General features: G+C 47.4%; 1 protein-coding gene across 4 annotated transcripts in view; it reads left to right on the forward strand.

Moving 5' to 3' along the window:
• Window positions 1-407: 407 nt before the first annotated feature.
• Window positions 408-24,205, forward strand: part of XG (Xg glycoprotein (Xg blood group)) — a 66,012-nt gene continuing 42,214 nt past the window's right edge. Inside the window, exons 1-2 of one of the 4 annotated variants that reach the window (XM_025373602.1) lie at window positions 408-1,390; window positions 21,389-21,434. In XM_025373602.1, the coding sequence (XP_025229387.1) occupies window positions 21,422-21,434 (13 nt within the window). In that variant the 5' untranslated portion in view covers window positions 408-1,390; window positions 21,389-21,421. The remainder of the gene's footprint in view (window positions 1,391-21,388; window positions 21,435-24,205) is intronic. The other 3 variants (XM_025373599.1, XM_025373601.1, XM_025373600.1) reach the window with 3 other exon arrangements.

Consider the following 24,205-nt stretch of genomic DNA (forward strand, 5'->3'; position numbering starts at 1 on the left):
GGCTGAGGCAGGAGAATTGCTTGAACCTGAGAGGCGGAGTTTGTAGTGAGCCGAGATCACATCACTGCATTCCAGCCTGGGCAACAGAGTGAGACTCTGTCAAAAAAAAAAAGAAAAAAAAAAAAAAAAAAGAAAAGAAAAGAAAAGAAAGGAAGGAAGGAAGGAAGGAAAGAAAGAAAGAAGATTACATAGAAGACAAATCCCAAACACCAGATCAACAACATGAACAGATGTAGCACTTCCAAGTGCTCACATCTGCAGAGAGAAAAGTCCAAGGTTTATTTCTCCTTTTGGGTCTGTTTGCCATGAATCCTGCTTCTCCAGGAATTCAGAAGCTGCCCTCATAACTAAGACTGACTTTCCCCTTTCTCCTGCAGCTAATCTACTTACCAGAGGACTTCAAAGCTGTTTGCAAATGCTAACTTTGTAAGTTCTTGCCTACTGCTTCGGGGTAGGTAGAGTGTAAGGGTTAACCTACGAGTTGTATATGGATAAATTAGACACAGTCACAGATCTGCAGGGAAAAATATAATAATAACCATTGTGAAAGCAGGATTAATCATCAAACTGAGCTATCCAGTCATAGTTCTTCTCCAGGGAGATTTCAAATAGAAGATGTAAATTTTGGTAGTTAGATAAAATGTCTCAGATTTAAGTGAAAGCCACAAAAGTCACGTGTCATCTGCTTTTCCTGAACAACAGTCTCTGCTGAAATATTAGTTCTGCCACCTACAAGACAACTGAAGGCTGAGGATGATAAATCCGTCTCGGAAGTCGCTGAGTTTGTTAGGTATAAAAGCCAAGACTTCAACTGAGGTCTTTGCACTGACATGTGCGTTAGCCCCACACTGGGTATCGCTGGACGATCACGTACTGCAGGAGGAAGATACAGGCGGCCAGTGTCTTCTCTGCTTTCTGGGTTGGTGACTTTGAACTTGCTACAGCTCCCACGCCCGCAGCGAGCAGAGTTGCCAAGCAAGTGTGCCGGCTTCCAGAAGCCTGAGCTGCCCGTTGGCGCTGGGGAACCACCCCGGTGTCCCCATCCTCTGCGCTGCTGCAGATTGGTGGGGCAGCCCGGGGAGGCTGGCTCCCAGACGTGACTGAGCGTGCCTACACTGGTCCCACAGGTTTTCAGCTGTGGAGTTTGGGATCTGAGCTTGGAGCCCATTTGTTTCTGGCAGTTCGGTTCATATTTTCCACTTGAAGACATCACTTCCCTTCCTTCCAAGCTGGGAGACCAGAAGTCAACAACAGGAGGGTGGAGAGGCCAGATCTCACAATCCGCTTGGCTGGGGAGTCCGCTGAGGTTCTTGCATCCTGAAGCAAACTATGGAGAGCTGGTGGGGACTTCCTTGTCTTGCGTTCCTGTGTTTTCTAATGCACGCCCGAGGTAAGACGCATTTTGCTTTGAGGGAGATCTGCCTGGGCGTGGATTTTTCTCTTCTTGCTTTAAGAAACTCCTTCCAAAGGAGTTGCTGTGAAGTGAATGGGGATAATTTGCCCAATGGGATTAGAAAGGAGACTAAGAGGGATGGGTGGCTGGGAGGGGAGGGAGAGGACTGGCTGCTCCAATTTGGAAACTGGGAATTAGATCCAGAAGGGCAGGATGTTAGCTGATAGAATTTAGATATTCACCCTATTTTCCTGTTTTGATCCGTGTGTCCCAAGCGTTTAAAAAATGACCTATTTAACTCCATGATTCAAGCATGACTGGGCATGTGGGGAATGTCAATCATTTCTTTCTGATTTTAAAAATTAGTTCTGACCATTTCCACATGGTAAAAATAGAGCTGAAACTACTTCATCCCATGGGGCAGATTATTAGAGATTCGTTTGCCAGAAGGGTTGCATTTGTTCAGATTTTTAAGCCTTTTCCTAAACACTGTCATTCATTCTTGCAAATTAAAACCACCTGAATAGTTTTACATCAAAAACTTCAACATGAACTTGCAGGCTGGCTGTCCCAGACTCCAAGATTAGAGTTTTTAGTTCCGTGTGAGGACCTCTTTGAGAAACTCCAGTGAATTCATAAAGAATAGGATTTGAACAACAATTGAGTAAGTTTCTTTGGTCATTTTAATGTGGCGATTCCAGAGAAGGGAATACCCAGGCGAATCTTAACAGGGAGAAGTATTTCTGCTAGGAATGAAAACACATCATTCAGATGTTCCTGTGGCAGCACTTCCTGTTTATCCTGTTTAAAGACTTGGATGTAATTAAGATTGGAGTTGGCTGTTTGCGGGCAGAGGCAATGCTGGGATGGATAGATCCTGGTGGACATAGTCTGGGATCTGCAGTGAGGATTTTGTATTATTCCGTGCTGTCTTCAGGTCTCACCTAGTGAGTGGATGATGCGGCAATGCATTCATTAGTTTCTGTTTACAGGGAGATGTTCGACAGTAAACCCACCTCCTCAGAAAAGTACTTCCAGGACTTTATATCATTCACAGTAAGAGCCAAAGGTTAAACATATCCCCCTGGGCGAATCAACTTCTACAAAGTGCAGTATACAGACAGTTCCCAACTTACGATGGTTTGACACGATGGTTCAATTTAAGATTTTTCAACTTTACAATGGTGCAAAATTGGTATGCATTCAGTGCAAACTAAAACTGTACTTTGAGTACCCCTAAAACTGTTCTTTTTTTTTTTTGAGATGTAGTGTTGTTCTGTTGTCCAGGCTGGAGTGCAATGGCACAATCTCAGCTCATTGCAACCTCCACCTCCTGGATTCAAGCAATTCTCCTGCCTCAGCATCTCAAGTAGCTGGGATTATAGGAGCCTGCCCACCACACCCAGCTAATTTTTGTATTTGTAGTAGAGACTAGGTTTCACCATGTTGGCCAGGCTGGTCTCGAACTCCTGACCTCAGGTGATCCACCTGCCTCGGCCTCCCAAAGCGCTGGAATTAAAAGTGTGCGCCACCGTGCCCGGCCCCATACAGCCATTCTGTTTTTCACTTTCAGTGCAATATTCAATAAATTATGTGAGGTGTGCAAAACCTCATTACAAAGTCGACTTTGTGCTAGATGATTTGTCCATCCATTGGCTGATGGAAGTGTTCTGAGCACTTTCAAGGCAGGTAAGGCTAAGCTATGGCGTTTGGTAGGGTAGTTGTATTAAACGCACTTATGACATAAAATGTTTTCTTTTTTTAATGCGTTTTAACTTTTTTTGAGGGAGGGGCCCACTGTGTCACCTAGACTGGAGTGCAGTGGTTCCATCATAGCTCACTGCAGCCTTCACCCCAGGGGTTCAAACAAACCTCCCACCTCAGCCTCCACAGTAGCTGGGACTACAGGCATTTGCCGCCATGCCTGACTAGTTTTTAAAACTTTTTGTAGAGATGGGATCTCACTATGTTGTCCAGGCTGGACTTGAACTTCTAAGCTCAAATGATCCTCCTGCCTTGGCCTCCCCAAATCATGAGATTGCAGGCATCAGCCACCACACCGTGTCCTGTGCTAAATTCTTTGAATGACACCAGCACTTCCTATGCACTAGGCATGGATTAACTTAGTTGATTGTCCCTCAGCCCTATGACGGGAGTGTCGTGCCTGATGTCATTTTACAGATGGTGTATTAGTCAGGGTTCTCTAGAGGGACAGAGCTGATGCAATAGAAATAGATATAGAGAGAGGAGTTTATTAAGTATGAACTCACATGATCACAAGGTCCCACAACAGGCCGTCTGCAGGCTGAGGAGCAAGGAGAGCCAGTCCAGATTCCAAAACCGAAGAACTTGGAGTCTGATGTTCCAGCATCCAGCACGGGAGAAAGATGTAGGCCGGAACACTAGGCCAGTGTCTCTTTTCACATTTTTCTGCCTGCTTATGTTCTAGCCACAGTGGCAGCTGATTAGATGGTGCCTGCCCAGATTGAGGGTGGGTCCGCCCCTTCCAGTCCACTGACTCAAATGTTAATCTCCTTTGGCAACACCCTCACAGACCCACCCAGGATCGATACTTTGTATCCTTCGATCCGAGCAAGTTGACATTCAGTATTAACCCTCACAGATATGGGTAAACTGAGGCACTGAGGATTTGGACGGGGGCAGCTGGCAGCAGAATTTGAGCTGTCTTGCAGCTCTCTCTGGGAAGACTCCAATGAGCATCCTGCTCTATCCCAAGCCTTGTCTTCTGAAAATCAGAATCTTCCCTTCTCGGAGTGTTACAGGAAAAAGGTCCGGATCCAGAGCCCAAGACAGGGTTCTTGGATCTCACTCAATAAAGAATTCAGGGCAAGTCTGTAAAGTGAAAACAAGTTTATTAGGAAAGTAAAGGAAGAAAGGAATGGCTACTCCACAGACAGAGCAGCCCTGAGAGCTGCTGGTGGCCCATTTTTATGGTTATTTCTTGATATGCTAAAGAAGGGATGGATTATTCATGCCTCCCCTCTTCAGACCATGCAGAGTTCCTGACATTGCCATGGCATTTGTAACTGTCATGGCGCTGGTGGAAGTGTAACAGTGAGGACAACCAGAGGTCACTCTCGTCACCATCTGGGTTTTGGTAGGTTTTGGCCGGCTTCTTTATTACAACCTGTTTTATCAGCAAGGTCTTTATGACCTGTATCTTGTGCAGACCTTCAATCTCATCCTGTGACTCAGAATGCCTTAATCATCAGGGAATGCAGCCCAGTAGGTCTCAGCCTTCTATTGCCCAGCCCCTTTTCAAGATGGAGTCGCTCTGGTTCCAGTGCCTCTGACACAAGTAGCACCCCATAGGGACGTTACAGGAGGGACTGGAAAGAAAGTGAGGTCTGGATCAGGGCCCTTCTGTGTAAATACGATGATGTGAACTCAACAGCTGGGTATGTCCTGGGTAATTCATTAAATGCACAGATGACCCTGTTACATCCTCAGCCATCACCAGCTGGAAACGGAGCACATTCCCAAGATCCCAGAAACATTCTGCAAGGCTGCTGGGATGATTGCTATGAAGTACTTAAGAAAACAGATTATTGATCAGAATAAATAGCTAATGCATGTGGGGCTTAATGCTTACGTGACGGGTTGATAGGTGCAGCAAACCACCATGGCACATGGTTACCTATGTAACAAACCTGCACATCCTGCATCTGTATCACGGAACTTAAAATTAAATAAAGAAAACAGAGTATTGTTAATGGTTAATATACTATAAATCATTATTATTATTACTAAATTATCAACACAAAACAAGATAATAATAAGAATATGGTCATATTCCTAACAGAGGTTCACATTTTAGCAGCCCCACATTTCCACTGTATTTAATTAGTATTTGCCATCCAATCCAGAGGGACATGAAGGAACATGAGACACAATCAGGTCTTCTAACAGCTGAGAACCAGAAGTGGAAACATCAAAGGGCAGTGTATGAAATGTCATTTATTGAGGGAAAAAAAGAAAATTATAGGGTTTGATAGAAGAAATAAGCACTAGTGTTAGATAATCAGTAGGGTGACTTTAGTTTACAATAATCTATTGTAGATTTCAAAATAGAAGAGTTGGAATGGTTCTAACATGAAGAAAAGACAAATATTTAAGGTGGATGGATATCCCAAGTACACTGATTTGATCTTTACAAATTATATAAATGTATTAAATTATTATATGTACCCTGAAGCTATGTACATCTGTTATGAATCAATTAAAAATAAATTAAAAGAAAAGAAAAGGATACATGTCCAGGATATACACCAGCTAAGACAGTCTCTTCCAAGTCTATTGTATATTGTTCCCTTATCAGATTTGAAACCTGAGAGTTCCCTGACCCCCCTCACAGGACGTGCGACAGGGATGTGGTTCATCTGTTTGACCGCCACACACTGAAACCTCTTATGGGAGGCAGAGCTTGCAGATAGGCAGATACAGCAGCTAGCATGAGTGTTTTTGAGCTCTGGGCTCCATGGTAGCATCTAGGGGTGGGTGCCTGTGACCCCTGAAGCCCCAGTGGGTGTGTTACGGTGCTCTTTTAGCTCTGCCATCTGCAGGTGGCTTAAGTGTTAACTATTAAGTGTTAACTAGCTCAGTGCCCTCTTGGTGCCCGGGTTCTTTTTTTTTTTTTTTTTTTTTTGAGACGGAATCTCTCTCTGTCACCCAGGCTGGAGTGCAGTGACCGGATCTCAGCTCACTGCAAGCTCCACCTCCCGGGTTCCCGCCATTCTCCTGCCTCAGCCTCCCAAATAGCTGGGACTACAGGCGCCCGCCACCACGCCCAGCTAGTTTTTTGTATTTTTTTAGTAGAGACGGGGTTTCACCGTGTTAGCCAGGATGGTCTCAATCTCCTGACCTTGTGGTCCGCCCATCTCGGCCTCCCAAAGCGCTGAGATTACAGGCTTGAGCCACTGCGCCCGGCCAGTACCCGGGTTCTTGTCCAGCGTCCAGGAAGAATCAGGTCACACGAACAAACTGAAGGATGGTAAATGCAGAAATGTTTATTGCCAGATGGAGATGACTCTCAGTGGGATGATTGGGGAGCTGGAAAGGGGATGGAGTGGGAAGATGATCTTCCCCTGGAGTTTGGTTGTCCTGCGGCTGATCTCTTCTCCAGCCATCCCCAGCTGAACACCTCTCAGTGTCCTTCTCTTCTCTCCTTCTCTGCTGTGCTGCTCTTCAGTTCCTCTGCTTTTCTGCTCATCCGTCTGTCTGCACGTGGGGTCTGGGGTTTGGGGTTTGGTGTTTATATGGGTACAGGGCAGGGGTGCATGGTGGGTCAAAAGGCAACATTTGGGCACAAAAATAGGAATTTCCATTTAGGACGACAGGTTTCCAGGCTTGAGGGTGGGGCCTTTGCTGGGGAACTGCCCTCTTCTATCTAGTATCTTCCTGCCTCCTGTCCGTATCAACATGACTTAAAATGTGTGTGCATTTGTACAGAGCTGTGTTTCTATGTAGAGACTAAAAAAACTTATGAAAAAGACCACTCAGAGCTCTGAACAGTAGCACATCATATTTCTGAGTACTTCCTGTTGAGTAAAGATACGTCAGCTGTTGTGACAAGTACTTTTCATTACTTGCTGCATTAGGTTGTCACAGGCTGTTTAGTTGACTTCTAAAAACTGGGATATGGGGAAGTTGTGGGCCGGGCACAGTGGCTCATGTTTGTAATCCCAGCAGTTTAGGAGGCCGAGCTGGGTGGATCACTTGAGGTCAGGAGTTTGAGAACAGCCTGGCCAACATGGCAGAATGCTGTTTCTACTAAAAACACAAAAATTAGCCAGGCATGGTGGGGGGGTGTCTGTAATCCCAGCTATTCAGGAGGCTCAGGCAGGAGAATCGCTTGAACCTGGGAGGAAGTGGTTGCAATAAGCTGAGATTGTACCACTGCACTCCAGCTTGGGTGACAGAGTAAGACTCCATCTCAAAAAAAAAAAAAAAAAAAAAAGTTATGATGATCGCCTAAGGTAAGAAGCCATACCATGCCAGGGTACAGAACCCCAAACCACGCCAGCCTCATCCTATGTCTCAGTTATGTTTTTCTTGACTTGCTTCCATTCTGGTGCCCCCTCTCTCCCTGCCCCCTCCTTCTCTGCAAGCATCCTTTGATCTAGCAAATTTGTAGCTTGGAAAGGGAACCACAAATGGGTCATTTCCCTGCCATTGTTACCTTGGGCATTGCAGCCATTTAGTGCGGTGATTCTCTGTCTTTGATGTGCAGGTCATCACCTTGAAGGGAGGAGGTATTAAAAGCACCACCCCGGTCCCCACCCACTGAGATCTTTATTCAGTAGGCGCGGGTCGGGCATTTGGGAGCTGGGAGACCTGCATCTTAAGAAGCACCCCAGGTGATGCCCAAGCGGAGCTATGTGCTTCTTTTAAGAGATGATGACTCTGTGTGCAACCATCTGGTTACCTTTGGGTGGAGTCTCATGGATCCCTGCCACAGTGGGGAGGCAGCTCTGTGGTCTCCAATTCAGTCATGTGTCATTCAATCTATGCAGGCCCAAGGTGACACCCCCAGGTACAGATGCTGCCATCCAGCCATTCTCAACCAGGGATCATGTTTATCCACAGGGACACTTGTCAATATCTTGAGGCAGGGATGCTCCTGGCAACTAGTGGGTGGAGCCCAGGGATGCTGCTCAACACCCTGCAGTGCACAGGACACCCCACAGAAAATAATGATCCAACCTCATATGTCAGTAGGACTGAGGTTGAGGAACCTTGCCTTAGCATGAGAGATACTGTCTGTCTGTCTGCCTATCTATAGATCTATCCATCATCTACCATTATCCATCGACCTATCTGTCTCTACTATATCCACCTATTATCTATCTGTCATTTATTGATTATCTATGTCAATGATTTTTCTACCTGTCGTTTATTATCTATCTCTGTCAATGATTTTTCTGTCATCTATCTATCTATCTATCTATCTATCTATCTATCTATCTATCTATCATTATCCATTGATCTATCTGTCTCTATTATATCCACTTATTATCTATCTAATCTATGCGTTGATCTATCTGTCAAAAATTTTCTCATTTATTGATTCTCTATCATCTATCATTCTGCCTACTTATCTAACTATCCAACTCTCATCTCTATTCTCTATCTGTCTGTCTATCTACTTCCCTAACCAACTCTCATGTCTATCATCTATCATCTCTCTGTCTATCATCTATCTACCTATCTATCTTTCTACCTACTTCTCCAACTATCCAACTCTCATCTCTATTATCTATGTATCTATCTATCTATCTATCTTTCTACCTACTTCTCCAACTATTCAACTCTCATATCTATCTATCTATCTACCTATCTATTTATCTATCTATCTATCTGATTATCTATCTATCTATCTGTCTATCTATCTATCTATCTACTATCTATCCATCCATCTATCAACCTATGTATCTAGCTGTCCATCATCTATCTATGACATTCTTCTGCTCCCCAGGGATAATTGTGTTCCTCAAGTAACACTTGGCAATGTCTGGAAACAGTTTTGGTAGTTGCACGGGGATGGGTGTTCTGGCGTCTGGTGGGTGGAGACAAGGCATGTTGTTCAACACCTTACAGTGCACAGGACAGCACCCATGACAGAGAGTTATGCAGCTCCAAGCGTCATTAGTGCTGTAGTGGAGAACCTGCTGTTAGTCATAACTTCTAACCCTGGGAAAGGGGACAGGTTGGAAATGTCATGCTCCTGTACACTATAGGAGGTATAGTTGTCTGGAGGTATAGTTGTACCGTACAGTATAGGAGGAATGGTATAGTTGTCTGGGGCATTTTTAAATGGATCTGACTGTCAGAATGCACTTGTAGGATCTTTCCCTCATACGGCATAGAGCCGTTGCACATATAACCCAGAAGCTAAGCGTTCCATAGTTTCCTTGTTGGAGTAGGAAGGGGCTGTGCAGAAACAGTCTATGGCTATTTGGCACCTGAGTGTGAAGGCATCTGGCAAATATTGGAGCACATAGTCCAAGAAATGTCTCCCCTTCCTTGGATAACAATTGACCCTTCCTTTGAGGCCCCCCCAATTCCAGTCATTTTCTTCACTCTTATTGGCATACAGGGGATAGAAAAGTGGGGTTCTGCCTCCAGATGGAGCTCTCCCAGACACTGCTAAGCTTCTGGGAATTCCCCCGATGGATCAGGGGCCAGAGGCACTTAAACCTGTCAGCGATGTGTCCAGCCCCAGTGCTGAGGCTGGGAAACTCTGCTGTGGCCTGTGAATCCCAGCCTCTGGGAGGCTTCAGATGTTTAAAAACCCAAGAGGAGTCATCACATCCACAAAAATCTTCACATTTTTATGTGGCAAAATTAGATTTTATAAAAGCTTTAAAAACGTTTGCAAATCTATCTGTCTCCCAAAAAACAGCACATGCTGGGATTGGGGTGATTTTTAAAATTTTCTTCTTCTTGATCTTTGTTAATATGTATATGACTCAAGTTTCTCCAAAGAAATAGAACCAATAAGATATGTTTATATCTAACTCTATATATACCTATATCTCTATCTGCCTTTCATCTGTCTCAAAAGTCTACCTATCTATTTATCATCTCTTTATCTCTCTATTATCTATCTGTTCATCTATCTCCAATATCTATCTTCAATATCTATCTATCTATCTATCTATCTATCTATCTATCTATCTATCATATATCCCATCTACCTATCTATTGACCTATCTATCTAAAATACATTTGTTTTCCTTACTTGGGAGGCTGAGGCAGACAGATCCCTTGAGCTCAGGAGTTCAGGGCTGCAGTGAACTATGATTGCACCACTGCACTGCGGCCAGGGCAACAAAGCTAGACCTTGTCAGAAGAAGGAAGAGGAGGAGGAGGAGAAGGAGAGGAAGGGGAAGAGGAAGAGGAAGAGGAAGAAGAAGAAAGAAGAAGAAGAAGAAGAGGAAGAAGAGGAAGAGGAAAGGAGGAAGGGGAAGGGGAGGAGGAAGAAGAGGAAGACAAAGAGGAACAAGCAGAAGCAGAACAAAGAAAGAGAAAGAAAGAAGAAAGAAAGAAAACAAAACAAAACAAAACAAAACAAAACAAAGAAAAAGAAAGAAGTGCATTTCAACCTAAGAACATTTCCTTCAACCCGAATGAATGCCTCCTGAGGTTTTTCTAAAAAATATTTTCTTATTGTATTATAATCACAATAAAACGCAATTATAGCCCCACACAGACCTGCTGATCCAGAATCTGCATGTGGCTGGATTCTGGGCTGATCTGGAATCTTCATGTGGCTGGATTCTGGGCTGATCTGGGCATGGAGGTATGTGTCTGTAATCCCAGCTACTCAGGAGGCTGAGGTGAGAGAATTGCTTGAACCCGGGAGGCAGAGGTGAGCTGAGATTGCGCTGTTGCACTGCAGTGAGCCAAGATTGCACCGATGCACTCCAGCCTGGGTAAAGAGCAAGACTGTCTCACAAAAAAAAAAATTAAGGAAGAGTGTTATTCAGGGCATGGGCCAGGCACGTGATGTTGCTGAGATGAAACTGTCTCTCCAGATTGCCAAAGCCTGGTTGTCTCCACTGAACCAGGCTGTCCAATGGCATCCCCATTGTTGTTGACCATGTCCCATGGTTTAACTCTGTTGTGAGCCAAATTGTACCCTCCTCAATTTTACAAATGGAAGTTCTAACCTATAGGACCTCCAATTGTGACTGTGTTTGGAGATGGGGTCTGAGATGGGGTTTGGAGATGTGTTTGGAGAGGGGTCTTTAAAGAGGTGGTTCAGGTGGGGTGCGGTGGCTCAGGCCTGTAATCCCAGCACTTTGGGAGGCTGAGGCAGGCAGATCATGAGGTCAGGAGGTGGAGACCATCCTGGCTAACACGGTGAAACCCCATCTCTACTAAAAATACAAAAAGCACACACACACACAAAATTAGCTGGGCGTGCCTGTAGTCCCAGTTACTTGGAAGCATGAGGCAGGAGAATTGCTTGAACCTGGGGGGCAGAGGTTGCAGTGAGCCGATATCATGCTACTGCACGCCAGCCTGGGTGACAGAGCTAGACTCTGTCTCAAAAAAAAAAAAAAAAAAAAGTGATTCAGGCAAAATGAGGTCACTAGGTTGGGCCCTGATCCAACAGGACTGCAGACCTTATAAAAAGAAGAGATGAGGACACAGACATGCACAGAGGGATGACCCTCTGCCCATGCCTGGGTCTCAGACGTCCAGCCTCCAGGACTGTGGGAGAATCAATGTCTGTGGTTTACAATCCACCCAGTCTATGGTAGTCCATGATAGCAGCCTGCAATGGACTAAGACATCTCATAAGAAGAGCAGATGAGGACACAGACACACACAGAGGGAGGATCACATGGGGACACAGGGAGAAGATGGCGTCTACAAGCCCAGGAGAGAGGCCTCAGGAGGAACCAGCCCTGCCCATACCCTGATCTCAGACGTCCAGCCTCCAGGACTGTGGGAGAATCAATGTCTTTTGTGTATCAGCCACCCAGTCTATGGTATTCTGTGATAGCAGCCTGAAATGGACTAAGACACCTCATAAGAAGAGGAGATGAGGACACAGACACACACAGAGGGACGACCCTGTGAGGACACAGGGAGAAGACAGAATCTACAGCCCAAGGAGAGAGGCCTCAGGAGGAACCAGCCCTGCCCACACCTTGATCTCAGACCTCTGGCTTCCAGCCTCCAGGACTGTGGGAGAATCAATGTCTGTTGCTTATAAGCCACCCAGTCTATGGTATGCTGTGACAGCAGCCTGAAATGGACTAGGATACCTCATAAGAAAAGGAGATGAGGACACGGACATACACAGAGGGACGACCACATGGGGACTCATGGAGAAGATGGCATCTACAAGCCCAGGAGAGAGGCCTCAGGAGGAAGCGGCCCTGCCCACACCTTGATCTCAGACTTCCAGCTTCCAGGACTGTGGGGGAATCGAGGTTGTTATTTAAGCTGCCCGGTCTTTGGGATTTTATTGTAGCAACTCTGGGAAGCCATTACCAAGTCTCTGTCCTGCAAAGTGAGATCCATGGATCTGTAGCCTTGACATCCCCCGGGAGCTGACGAGAAACACTGCGCCTTGGGCCCAGCCAGACCTGCTGAAGCATAGTCTGTGTGTCACCCATGTTGTGAGGGATCCGCGTGCACGCCACTCTGGGAAGACTGGTTTACCACACACCGTTGACAAGTGCCCCATTGCATGGTCTGTGGTATTTTCCTCAAGTTTTCCTTGCTCCAAAGATGTCTTGCCTTTTGTGATGAATGATGATTCCTTCCTCTTTGAAACAAAATACTTCAACCTCTGGAGACACTGTCTGTTGTGCTACAGACATACACTGAGGCCTGAATTCTCATTGCCAATGGTTGCTCCAATAGAGCTTCAATCTGCAACTGCATAATACGGTCACTGGGAAGTCAAGAGCGGGGCCAATTGGTTGACCTTCTGGGGAGAGGCTGGGCTGCTCGGATGCTGAGACCGTGGAGGATTCATGGGTTCTGAGGAGCAGATCATGCACCAGGGTGGCCTGCTCAGCTCCGGCGTCTACAGCCGCGGTGAGCTTGAGTGTTAGGGAGTCCCTGGATATTCATGTTGAGGTGTGCAGGAGGAGACTCCAGCTGTGTTTGATTTCCTGCCCTGCTGCAAACAAAAACTTCCTAACCAATTAGAAAACAGAATGGATTTCATCTTATCCATGGGGATAAAGTGGAACTCATCCCTTGGCAAACAAGGCCCACTGGGAATAAGATTCCCCATTGGGGCAGCAGCCTTCCTTGTCACTTTCTGTTGTAACCTACAGTCCTAACCTAATCATATTATTTAATGTTTTCTATTCCGTGAATCATGCCGTCCTGGGAGACAGTGAGATGGAGCAAAGACACGCCTCTTCGGGGCCTGCCAGGCACTCTCCCTAGCATGGAAATAAAGGAAAACCTTGAGTTCCTTCAAGGGAAATGTCAAGGGAAATTCCAGGCACCTCACTGGCCTTGAGAAGTACATGGAGCAGCTTAATAAGCAAGAAGGTGATTGCAGTGTAGAACAACAGCCAAGGAAGAAAGGACCTCAAGATGTTTAGTTTCCTGTAAAGACTAAAGATAACATCCTTTTTTGAGAGGAGTCTTGCTCTGTCACCCAGATTGCAGTGCAGTGGTTCAGTCGGCTCACTGCAACCTCTGGCACCTCCTGGGTTCAAGCGATTCTCATGCATCAGCCTCCCAAATAGCTGGGACTACAGGTACGCGCCACTACGCCCTAATTTTTGTATTTTTAGTAGAGACAGGGTTTCGGCATATTGGCCAGTCTGGTCTCGAACTCCTGACCTCAGGTAATCTGCCCGCCACGGCCTCCCAAAGTGCTGGGATTCCCAGTGTGAGCCACCATGCCCAGCCAAGGTAACATCTTACTATATGGCCCTGAGTTGATCTTCAGGAACCCAGACCCCCGCCAAATAAAAAATGCCATCTGCTGACTTGTAGTCGAGTAAGAGAAACTGAGGCCTGAATTCTTATTGCCAATGTTTGTTCTAAATTCCTTCCCTGGAGCGTGTGGTGGCGGGAGGGGTGTGGAGGGGGGTGCAGGGAGGTGCTGGAGGAAGTCATACCCATGGGCCAAAACTAGCATTCATTTTTGCTGACCCCAAATGTTCACACAAAGCTTTACCTCCTTAACCGATGACAAATCAGAGAAGCTTTGAATCCTCATTAGGTCCCTGCTTCCAGGTACCCCACCTTTTTAGGTCAAAGCAATGTATAGCCTGCATGTATTATGGCTTTGCCTGTAACCTCTGCCTCCTTGCCGTTGAAAACCCTCACCTACTGGCCACCCAGGGGGTTGAGTCTTAAGGCATCAAGGAAGTTGCCTGATGCCCTCTAAAGAGCTTGGAATAAATGCCTCACTTCCTTACACTGCAATCCCGATGGCAGTGTTCGGCTTTACTGCACTGGGCTGGTGGACCTGAGTTGAGTTTGTTGGAGGTGTTCGAACCAGGGCAACCCCAGCTTGAGTAGGGGCTGGGTAAAATGAGGCCGAGAGCTGCTGGGCTACATTCCCTGATGGTCAAGGCATTCTAAAGGTACAGGATGAGATGAGAAGTTGGCACAAGATTCAGGTCATAAAGACATTGCTGATGAAACAGCTTGCTGTAGAGAAGTTGGCCACATTTTACCAAATCCAAGATGGCGACGAGAGTGACCTCTGGTGGTCCTCACTACTACCTTCGCACCGGCGCCATGACAGTTTACAAATGCCATGGCAGTGTCAGGAAGTTACCCTCTACGGTCTAAAAAGAGGAGCCATGAATACTCTACTCCTTGTTTAGCATAGCATCAAGAAATAACCAGGCCGGGCGCGGTGGCTCAAGCTTGTAATCCCAGCACTTTGGGAGGCCGAGACGGGCGGATCACGAGGTCAAGAGATCGAGACCATCCTGGCTAACATGGTGAAACCCTGTCTCTACTAAAAAAATACAAAAAGCTAGGCGGGCGCCTGTAGTCCCAGCTACTCCGGAGGCTGAGGCAGCGTAAACCCGGGAGGCAGAGCTTGCAGTGAGCTGAGATCCGGCCACTGCACTCCAGGCCAGGCGACAGAGCGAGTCTCTGTCTCAAAAAAAAAAAAAAAGAAATAACCATATAAATGGGCCGCCAGCGGCCCTGGGGCTGCTCTATGGAGTAGCCATTCTTTATTCCCCTACTTTCCTAATAAACTTGCTTTCACTTTATGGACTCACCACACATTCTTTCTTGTGCAAGATCCAAGAACCCTCTCCTGGGGTCTGATTTCAGGCCCTTTCCAGTGACAAGTTCAGTCACAAGAACCATTAGCATATGCTTTCTGTATATTCACATATATAGTTTGTAATTGCTGAGCTGGAGTCAAAGAGAAACCTTAGGATTTGCCTGAAGGAAGTTAAGATTTGTTCTTCTCGGGGTCCCTGTGCCAGGTTTGTAGAACCTCAGAACTTTCCCCTCGGTGGGCTTCCTCAAGCTGAGAAGGGTTCTATGGGTTTAAGACCCACTAAGTGGCTTCAACCACAGCAGCTGACCCCAGAAAGATTGGTTTAAATGAACCCACACTTCAGAGAAAACCAGTACAATCCTATGTAAAGAAAGAAAAAACAGGCGGGGGACAGTGGCTCATGCCTGTAATTACAGCACTTTGGGAGGCCGAGGCAGGTGGACCACTTGAGGCCAGGAGTTCAACACCATCCTGGCCAATATGGTGAAACCCCGTCTCTACTAAAAATACAAAAATTACCTGGGCGTAGTGGTACGCACCTGTAATCCCAGCTACTCGCGAGACTGAGGCAGGAGAATCGCTCGAACCAGGGAGGTAGGGGTTGTAGTGACCCAAGATTGCGCCATTGCACTGCAGCCTGGGCAACATAGTGAGATTCGATATCAAAAAAAAAAAAAAAAAAAAAAAAAAAAAAGGATAGGCGCGGTGGCTTATGCCTGTAATCCCAGCACTTTGGGAGGCCAAGGTGGGCGAATCACGAGGTTAGGAGTTCGAGACCAGCCTGGTCAACATGGTGAAACCCCATCTCTACTAAAAACAAAAAAAAAAATAGCTGAGCATAGTGGGAGGCGCCTGTAATCCCAGTTACTCTGGAGGCTGAGGCAGGAGAATCGCTTGAACCTGTGAGGCGGAGGTTGCAGTGAGCTGAGACTGCGCCATTGTACTCCAGCCTGGGCAACATAGTGAGGTTCTATATAAAAGAAGAAAAAGAAAGAAGGAGAAAGAGAGAAAGAGAGAGGGAGGGAAGGAGGGAGGGAGGGAAGGAAGGAAGGGAGGGAGGAAGGGAGGGAGGGAGGGAGGGAGGAAGGAAGGAAGGAAGGAAAGAAGGAAGGAAGGAAGGAAGGAAGAAGAGAACAATTGCTTTAAAGGGCTTTGTTTCTCCAGGGCACGCAGATCAAAGGATATTGGATTGAATAGTGAAACAGAAGAGCCTGTCTGAATTTGCTAATGTGGTTGCACGTCCTGTGATGACTCTAATTCAATTCCGTGGTGTACAAATTCTGCTGGCAATAGCGGTAATTGGGGTCAGGGATTTAGACAGTCTCTGTGTGTTCCTTTTTATTTTCTGCTCAGAGCCTGCCGGGAGCTGATTTTCTTCTTTAGATTGAGGTAAATAATTCAATGGGAAGCAGGGGTTTTGCTGTGGGTCAATTGCTCTCCTGTGCTGCGTGGCAGCTGTGCTGGTGGCAGCTAATGTTCAGTGGTCATTGGCCTTGACATTGCATTATTATTATTTGAGCAACGGTACGTTCTTTGCTTGGCAAAATTGCTGTTTGTTATATTGACTTTCTGGGGTCGTGGCCCCTGATGTGTTACTGAAAATCATGGACACGAAGCAGATGGATTAATTGGAGAAAAGACATACAAATGTATTTAACGTGTATACAGGGGAGCATTCAGAATGAAGACCCCAAGTTACAAGGGGAGATTGTCTATTTTTATGCTTTGGTTCAACCAAGTCTGGATAGCTGTGTAGAAATAGGGTTGGACAAAAAGGGCCTGATCCAATGCTGAAGGTCTGAGCGGGGAAACCCAGCCAGGCCTGTGTGTCTAGATTCTTCTGGGCCTCTCTCTCTCTCTCTCTCTCTTTTTTTTTAGACGGAGTCTCACTCTGTTGCCAGGCTGGAGTTCAGTGGCGCAGTCTCAGCTCACTGCAATCTCCGCTTCCCAGGTTCAAGCCATTCTCCTGCCTCAGCCTCCTGAGTAGCTGGGATTACAGGCGTGCACCACCACGCCCAGCTAATTTTTGTATTTTTAGTAGAGACGGGGTTTCACCATGTTGGCCAGGATGGTCTCGATCTCTTGACCTCATGATCTGCCCTCCTGGGCCTCCCAAAGTGCTGGGATGACAGGCGTGAGCCACTGTGCCCGGCCTCTTGGCCTCTCTGAGCAGCACTCCTTCCTTCCGGGTACGGGGCTGGCGGCTTCTCTGGGATGGGGTCTTAGGACGCCCAAACAAGGCAGGTCAGGGAATTTCCTTATGGCCACTCTTTGTTCGTTTTTTTTTTCGAGACGTATTCTCGCTCTGTCGCCCAGGCTGGAGTGCAGTGGCGTGAAATCGGCTCACTGCAAGCTCCGCCTCCCGGGTTCACACCTTTCTCCTGCCTCAGCCTCCCGAGTAGCTGGGACTACAGGCGCCCGCCACCACGCCCGGCTAAATTTTTTGTAGTTTTAGTAGAGACGGGGTTTCACTGTGTTAGCCAGGATGGTCTCGATCTCCTGACCTTGTGATCCGCCCGCCTCGGTCTCCCAAGTGCTGGGATTACAGGCGTGAGCCACCGCGCCCGGCCTGTGCCACTCTTTATACAGATAGGATAGAGGGACAGTTAGAGTCCTGTTTTTAGGTTTTATGGCTGGCTTTGGGGGAGAGGTGTTCTTGTTTCTGGGACCCGTCTTGGGAAGAGGGATTCTAGTTCCTTCGGTGCCTCAGGGGAGAATGGGACTCAGAGACCGAGGGGCTGGAGAAGTTCCCAGAGAAACGTCTGCTTCTGAGGCTGCTGCTGAGGCCTGCCCTTGGCGGTCTTGTTTCGTAAGCCTGAACCACGTAGGTCTGAATCAACGTCAGGAATTTGGGTGGGGGGGGGGGCAGGGCAACTCCAATAAGAAGCATCTTTGACTCTGGCAGAGGTGGAATTTGGGCCCAAGAGGGGTTTGGTGACTGCGGGCTACAGAAGAATGCTTCAGAGCGCTGTGTCACATGGCTGGGGTCCTGAGCACAGCTTTACTGGGGGCTCATGTGTAACGCTCGGCCCTCCCATCCACCAACAGGAGCCACTTAATCGACATCTCCAGGATGCCAGCAACCGAGGACCATTGTCACAGTCCCAGCACAAAATGAGGCTGCTTTCTTCTTGGGGGTTTAGGGATCCCAGAACACAAGGATTTGATTAAAAGCTGCTGAGTTCACTAAGTATAAGCAAAGCAAATCGGAAACAGATCTCCTGTTCCTGCCCCGTCTTATGTTCCCGGTGGAAAATAAACCCCGTGAAAGCAATAGCATCATGTGCAACCCCGACCTTGGAGACAGAGACCCCAGAGTTAGCATCGTCTACCTGGGACATCTCCCAGCCCAGGGTTCTTACTCCAGGCCGATGAGGACCCCAGCCGTGGCTTTGCTGTAACTTCCCTGGAGAGGAGAGAGGACGGGGGCCCTGCCTGGGAGATAGATTTCCTGCCTGGCGTGCAGGACTGGAGACTGTCTCAGTGCCCAGGCCGCCTGATGCTGGCCAGAGTCCGCCTTGTTTATGTAACGAGGTCTGGGTGTGACCGACAACAGCCTCGTGTGTATGAGTCATGAATGCAGCAACTGCTGGCTGCAGTGCAACCCCTGAAACCAAGCAAAGCCTAAAACCCCCAGGCTCTACTTCCTCTGTGACACTCCCCACCCTCAATTCCCGTCATCCCCCAGGGTCATCCAGAGCATCTCAAAGCTGAAGGAACCTCCGCTGCAACCTGGCCTCCTGCTGCAGGATGAGACGAGCTGTGTGCAGCCCTCCCATGCCGCCTGCCTGTTTTATGCAACAGCATTTCAGAGAGGAGGGACTGGGAGGGGAGAGATAACACTGAGGCCTTTGGTTATTTAGGGCAACAGCAGGGAGTGGCCGGGTACACGGATTGGGAGGAGATTGTTAAGTAGTTGCTGAGGGGATGCCTGGAATTGCTGGGATGGGCCGAGATACAACGCAGTGAAAGATATTGGTCAACGGTGAACACAGATTGGAATGGAAATTCTCAGGGTGTGTGCATAGCCAAGACGCTTAACTCTGGGGTCCTGGACAGGTGTCTTGACTGGAACTGCTGGCAGCCTTGGACGGGAGATGTCGCACGGATCCAAGAGGCTGAGGCGGCTCCTGTCCCCGAGCCCAGTCTGAGCAGCTTGGACCATGATGACCAAGAGAGCTGGAGGAGGCCAGGTGCAGTGGCTCACGCCTGTAATCCCAGCATTTTGGGAGGCCAAGGCAGGCGGATCACTTGAGGTCAGCAGTTCGAGACCAGTCTGGCCCAACATGGTGAAACCCTGTCTCTACTAAAAATACAAAAGTTAGCTGGGTGTGATGGCATGCACCTGTAATCCCACATACTTAGGGGGCTGAGGCAAGAGAATCGTTTGAACCCAGGAGGTGGGGGTTGCAGTGGGCTGAGATTGTGCCACTGCACTCCAGCCTAGGCGACAGAGCGAGACTCCATCTAAAAACAAAACAAACAAAAAGAAAACAACAACAAATAGGGAGAATGCTGGAGGGAGCAAAGAAGGGCTGGGTTGTTCTTCAAGGCGAGCCTGCAGTGATCACTGGCAGCAGAGAACATCATCTGAGAGGGACGTGGGGCACCCAGAGTTTGAGAGAAATGGCTGTGTGGGATTTGACCTGCGATGGCACCACCAGCTCCCAGCCTCCAGTCTGGGCCCAGGGGCAGCTGCTGTGTGTGCCCTGGGCTCAGAGTCCCCCTTCCCTCCAAGGTTTGTGACTCTGTCCTGATTGGGGGCTCCTGTCTGGGGATGCACGTTCGGCTCTGGAGAGGCCCTGATTACCTCCACGAGGAGCTGCAAACCTGCCTGGGTGGCATCTGGCTGGAGCCATGCCACAGGCTGTACGAATCTATGTTGGAGCCCTTGAACCTTCCCACAGAGCAAGCATCACCCAGGCAGACAGATTTTTGGGAGGGAGACAGACATCAGAGCAGGGGAGAGCCAGCACCGAGGGCTCACCTGGTTCCCCCAGGCTTAGTCTCCTCCATGGCTTAGTGTTTGAGTGAGAGGTTGTCCCCCCTGGACAATTCTGCAGATTCTGACTCTGCTCCTGCCTTGCCCTGAACGTCCCGGAACCTCAGGTTCTTCCTTTGGGAAATATGCATGCTGGTCATACCAACATCCTCGGGTGGGCGGATGAGATGCTTGGGTGCCTGGTATTATTGCAACAGAACTCAATGCATAGTAACTGCTGATTCAATGTGCTCCTGGCTGCATCCTCTACTTCCTGATAAATTCTCTGGTGGTGTTTTCTCTACAAGGTTAGTACTGGCAGGGGGCAAGGGAGGAATAAGAGCAAGGTGTGCATATGTGTCAGCAAGAGGGACTCTTCATCCTCACAAATTCTGCAGTGTGTTTTTAATGATGAGTCACAAAGATGTGAATGTTCTCTTCTCTCTGCTGCAGACACATTCATTAGGTTAACTGCTTTTGGATCAGGTAGGAACCTCAGCTTGTCCACAGAGGTTGCTTCCTGACCCTGTATTTGTCAGCGTAGGCTAGCTGCTGTAACAAACATCCCCCAAAGAATGAAAAGTTTGTTTCTTTTTTGTGTTGCAACCAGGTGAGGTGGCAAAGGTGTCCTATGTTCCATATAGTCTCTCAGGGATCCAGGATCCTCACATTGTTATGCTTCACCTTCTTCTAGGGCAGCCCCTCTCAACGTAGACTCTGTGTGGGGTGGGGGGCGGGGGGCAGGAAATGCCAGTTCTAAGCTGTGAGTGGTACAGTCCAGAGTCCAGGAGAGAAGTCTATGTGCTTGGAGAGAGGCTTCCTTCAAAGTTTCCTGGCCATGAGCAGGAATGAAGCTCTGACACAAGTTGCAACGTGAATGCAACTCAAGAGCATCATGCTCAGTGAAAGAAGCAAGGCGCAAAATACCACATATTGTAGGATTCTATTTACACGAAATTCGCAGAACAGACAATTCATGGAGACAGAAAGTGGATTAGTGGTTGTCAGGGGCTGGGGAGGCGGAAGGGGAAGTGACTGCTGAATGGGGACACAGGTCTTCTTTTGGGTAATGAGTATGTTCTGGGACTAGGTGGAGGTGGTGGTTGCATCTCCCACGTAGCTCATAGTCAGGTTAGTTTTAGTGCTCTGGGTGACCCTAGGCTTGCAGGAGGAGGGGAGCAGCATGAGGTGAGGAACAAGGGGGATTCTGGCTTTTCTATCATGGGGTGACTTATGCCCTGTTTGCTCCCAATAGGTCAAAGAGACTTTGACTTGGCAGACGCCCTTGATGACCCCGGTAAGTGCCGATATTTCAAGGGGAGCCTTCTCTTTTCAGCTTGGATCTAACAGCATCAGCTGTATAGTTACTTTGGGGTTGGATTGGGCCAGTGTTGGGAATGTCTTGGTGTTGAGAGCTCTGTTCTTCGTGGGAGATTACAAACGCCTCGAGACAAATATTTACACACTCTCTAAATGTCTCAGACTCATTTCTTGGTAGGTCTGTGCTTCTAAACCTGTGGTTTAGGAATATGCTAGTATTTTATTATTTTATTTTATTTTATTTTACTTTATTTTACTGAGATGGGAGTCTCGTTCTGTTGCCCAGGCTGGAGTGCAGTGTTGCAATCATAGCTTACCACATAGCCTCAACTTCCCGGCTCAAGTGATCCTCCCACCTCAGCCTCCCAAGTAGCTGGAACAACAGGTGTGTGCCCCCATGCCAAGCTTTTTCTTTTCTTTTCTTTTCTTTTCTTTTTGTAGAGACGGATTCTCACTACGTTGCCGAGGTTGGTCTTGAACCCCTGGGCTCAAGCAATCCTCTCAAAATGCTGGGATTACAGACGTGCACCAGCATGACCGGCCCAGTTTCTGCTTTTCTTACACTTCATTTCATGTCCCTCATTGTCCTACACCCTGGTCCCAATCCATGGCCTCCAATCTCTCCTCCCAGAGCACACTTCATTCTGTTCTCCCATCAGCTTGTCTGATTACTTTCACTCATGGGGCTGTGAGTTTTTCTTCTCCAGGGTACTGAGGACCTGGAATCTTCCCATTCTGTGTTTTATCAGTTCAAGGTCAGCTGGAACATTTCTGACTGACCAGAATGCTGAAAATATGCATCCTGGACCCTGCAGAAAGTCCTGCTCGAGGCAGACAGTCTAATTGAGATTCAAACATTTATAGTGAAAGAAAAATAATCTTTTATGTACACAGAGGAAGACTCCATTGGGCTTTAGCATTGGGAACAACTGGTCGACCAGGGCAGTTACATAATGGTGTTTGCTGGAGGAAGAGAGAATGATAACCAGATCTGATCCTAAAAAGCCGACAACAAGATAATAGGAACTCATCTCTCTCCCAGTTTTCTGCGCACAGTGATGTTTTTGCTAATAATGATCCTACAAAGCAGATACAAAATTGTTGTCTGTGCAACAGGAAAATGTAATGACCCACCCCAACATGAAGTTGCCATTTCTCCCATCAAGTTAGAAAAGATGAAGATTGAATCTTACCCTGTCAAGGCAGACTGAGGGGTGGGAGTTGGAGGCAGGTGTGTGGTTGCAACCACTTTGGAAGCATTGGGGGATTTTCTCCAAAATTCAGACCGAGTGTGTAGCACCAGCATTTGGTTTGGACAAAGAATGAGGCATAGCTGCAAGAGAACCCTGTGCAATAGTAAAGGACGGGCTGGCTGGTAGGCTCAGATACAGAACAAGACATGTTACTGATATGGAAGATCACTGACATGTGACCCCGGAGTTCCACTCCTAGACAGGTACCCAAGAGAATTGGGAGCAGGGACTCAAACAGATATTTGTGTACCCATGTTTACAGCAGCAATCTTCACAATAAGCCAAAGGTGGAAACAACACAACTGTCCATCAGGAGATGAATGAATGAACGCAATGTGGTCCCTCCATGCAACAGAATATTATTTGGCTGTAAAAAGGAAGAGGGGTTCGGATACATACTACCTGAGCCTTGAAAATGTGCTCCGTGAAAGAAGCCAGGCACAAAAGGCCACAGGGTGTAGGATCCCATTAATATGAAATATCCAGAACAGGCAAATTCAGAGAGACAGAAAGTGGCTTAGCGATGGTTGGGCTTGAAGAGGGGAGAAAAGGGAGGGACTGCTCGTGGTTATGGGGTCTCCTTTTGGGGGGATGAAACTGTTCTGGAACAGATAGAGGTGGTGATTGTATAGTATTGTGAAAATATGAAACACCATTGAATTGTACACCTTAAAATGTCAAATTTTATGATATGTGAGTTTCATGTTGATTTTTTAAAAATCACAGAAATAAACTTCCTTGCCACTCACCTGTTACTACCTTTTCATTGCTCACCTAGAAGACTGTCAGTGCCTGCAAACACATCTTTGAATGCATCATTTTGCTGCCAAGAGCCCCCCATGAATGGGCAGGCATGTGCCTGCTCATCCACAGCCCTTCCATATGGGAAGGAAGCCCCAGTGCACAGGAACCACAGTCACCTGTATGGCGACTGTGGGGTATTCGCTTTTCACTGTCTATACTGCTTGGGCTTTAAGAAACTCTGTGAGTGTATCACTATTTTAAAAAATCTTTATAATTTTACATTTTAAAAAGAAGATGGAGAAAGGAAGGATGGGAGAGAGGGAGGGAGGGTGGGAGGAGAAAGGAAGGGAAAAGGAAGAGAAGCAAGAAAAGAGAAGGAAACAATGAAAGGAGGGAGGAAAAGAGGGAGGGAGGGAGGAAAAAAGGATGGAAAGAAGGAGGGAAGAAAAGGGAGGAGAAAGGGAACGATGGAGGGAAGGAAGGAAGAAGAAAGGAGATGAGATAGGAAAAGACTGAGGGAAGGAAGGAAGGAGGAAGGGAAGAAAGGAAGAAAGGAGCGGGGGAAGGAAAGAAAGACAGATGGGGGAAGAAAGGAAGAAGAAGGAAAAGAAAGAAGGAAGGATGGAGGGAAGGAAGGAGAGAGGGAGAGAAGAAAGGATGGAGGGGAGGAAGGAAGAAAGGAGGGTGGGGAAGAAGAAAAGAAGAAGGGGGAAAAGGAGAGAGGGAAGGAAGAAAGGAGAGAAGGAGGGAAGCAG

Source organism: Theropithecus gelada, chromosome X (assembly GCF_003255815.1).
Source record: "Theropithecus gelada isolate Dixy chromosome X, Tgel_1.0, whole genome shotgun sequence".
Classification (NCBI taxonomy): Eukaryota; Metazoa; Chordata; class Mammalia; order Primates; family Cercopithecidae; genus Theropithecus; species Theropithecus gelada.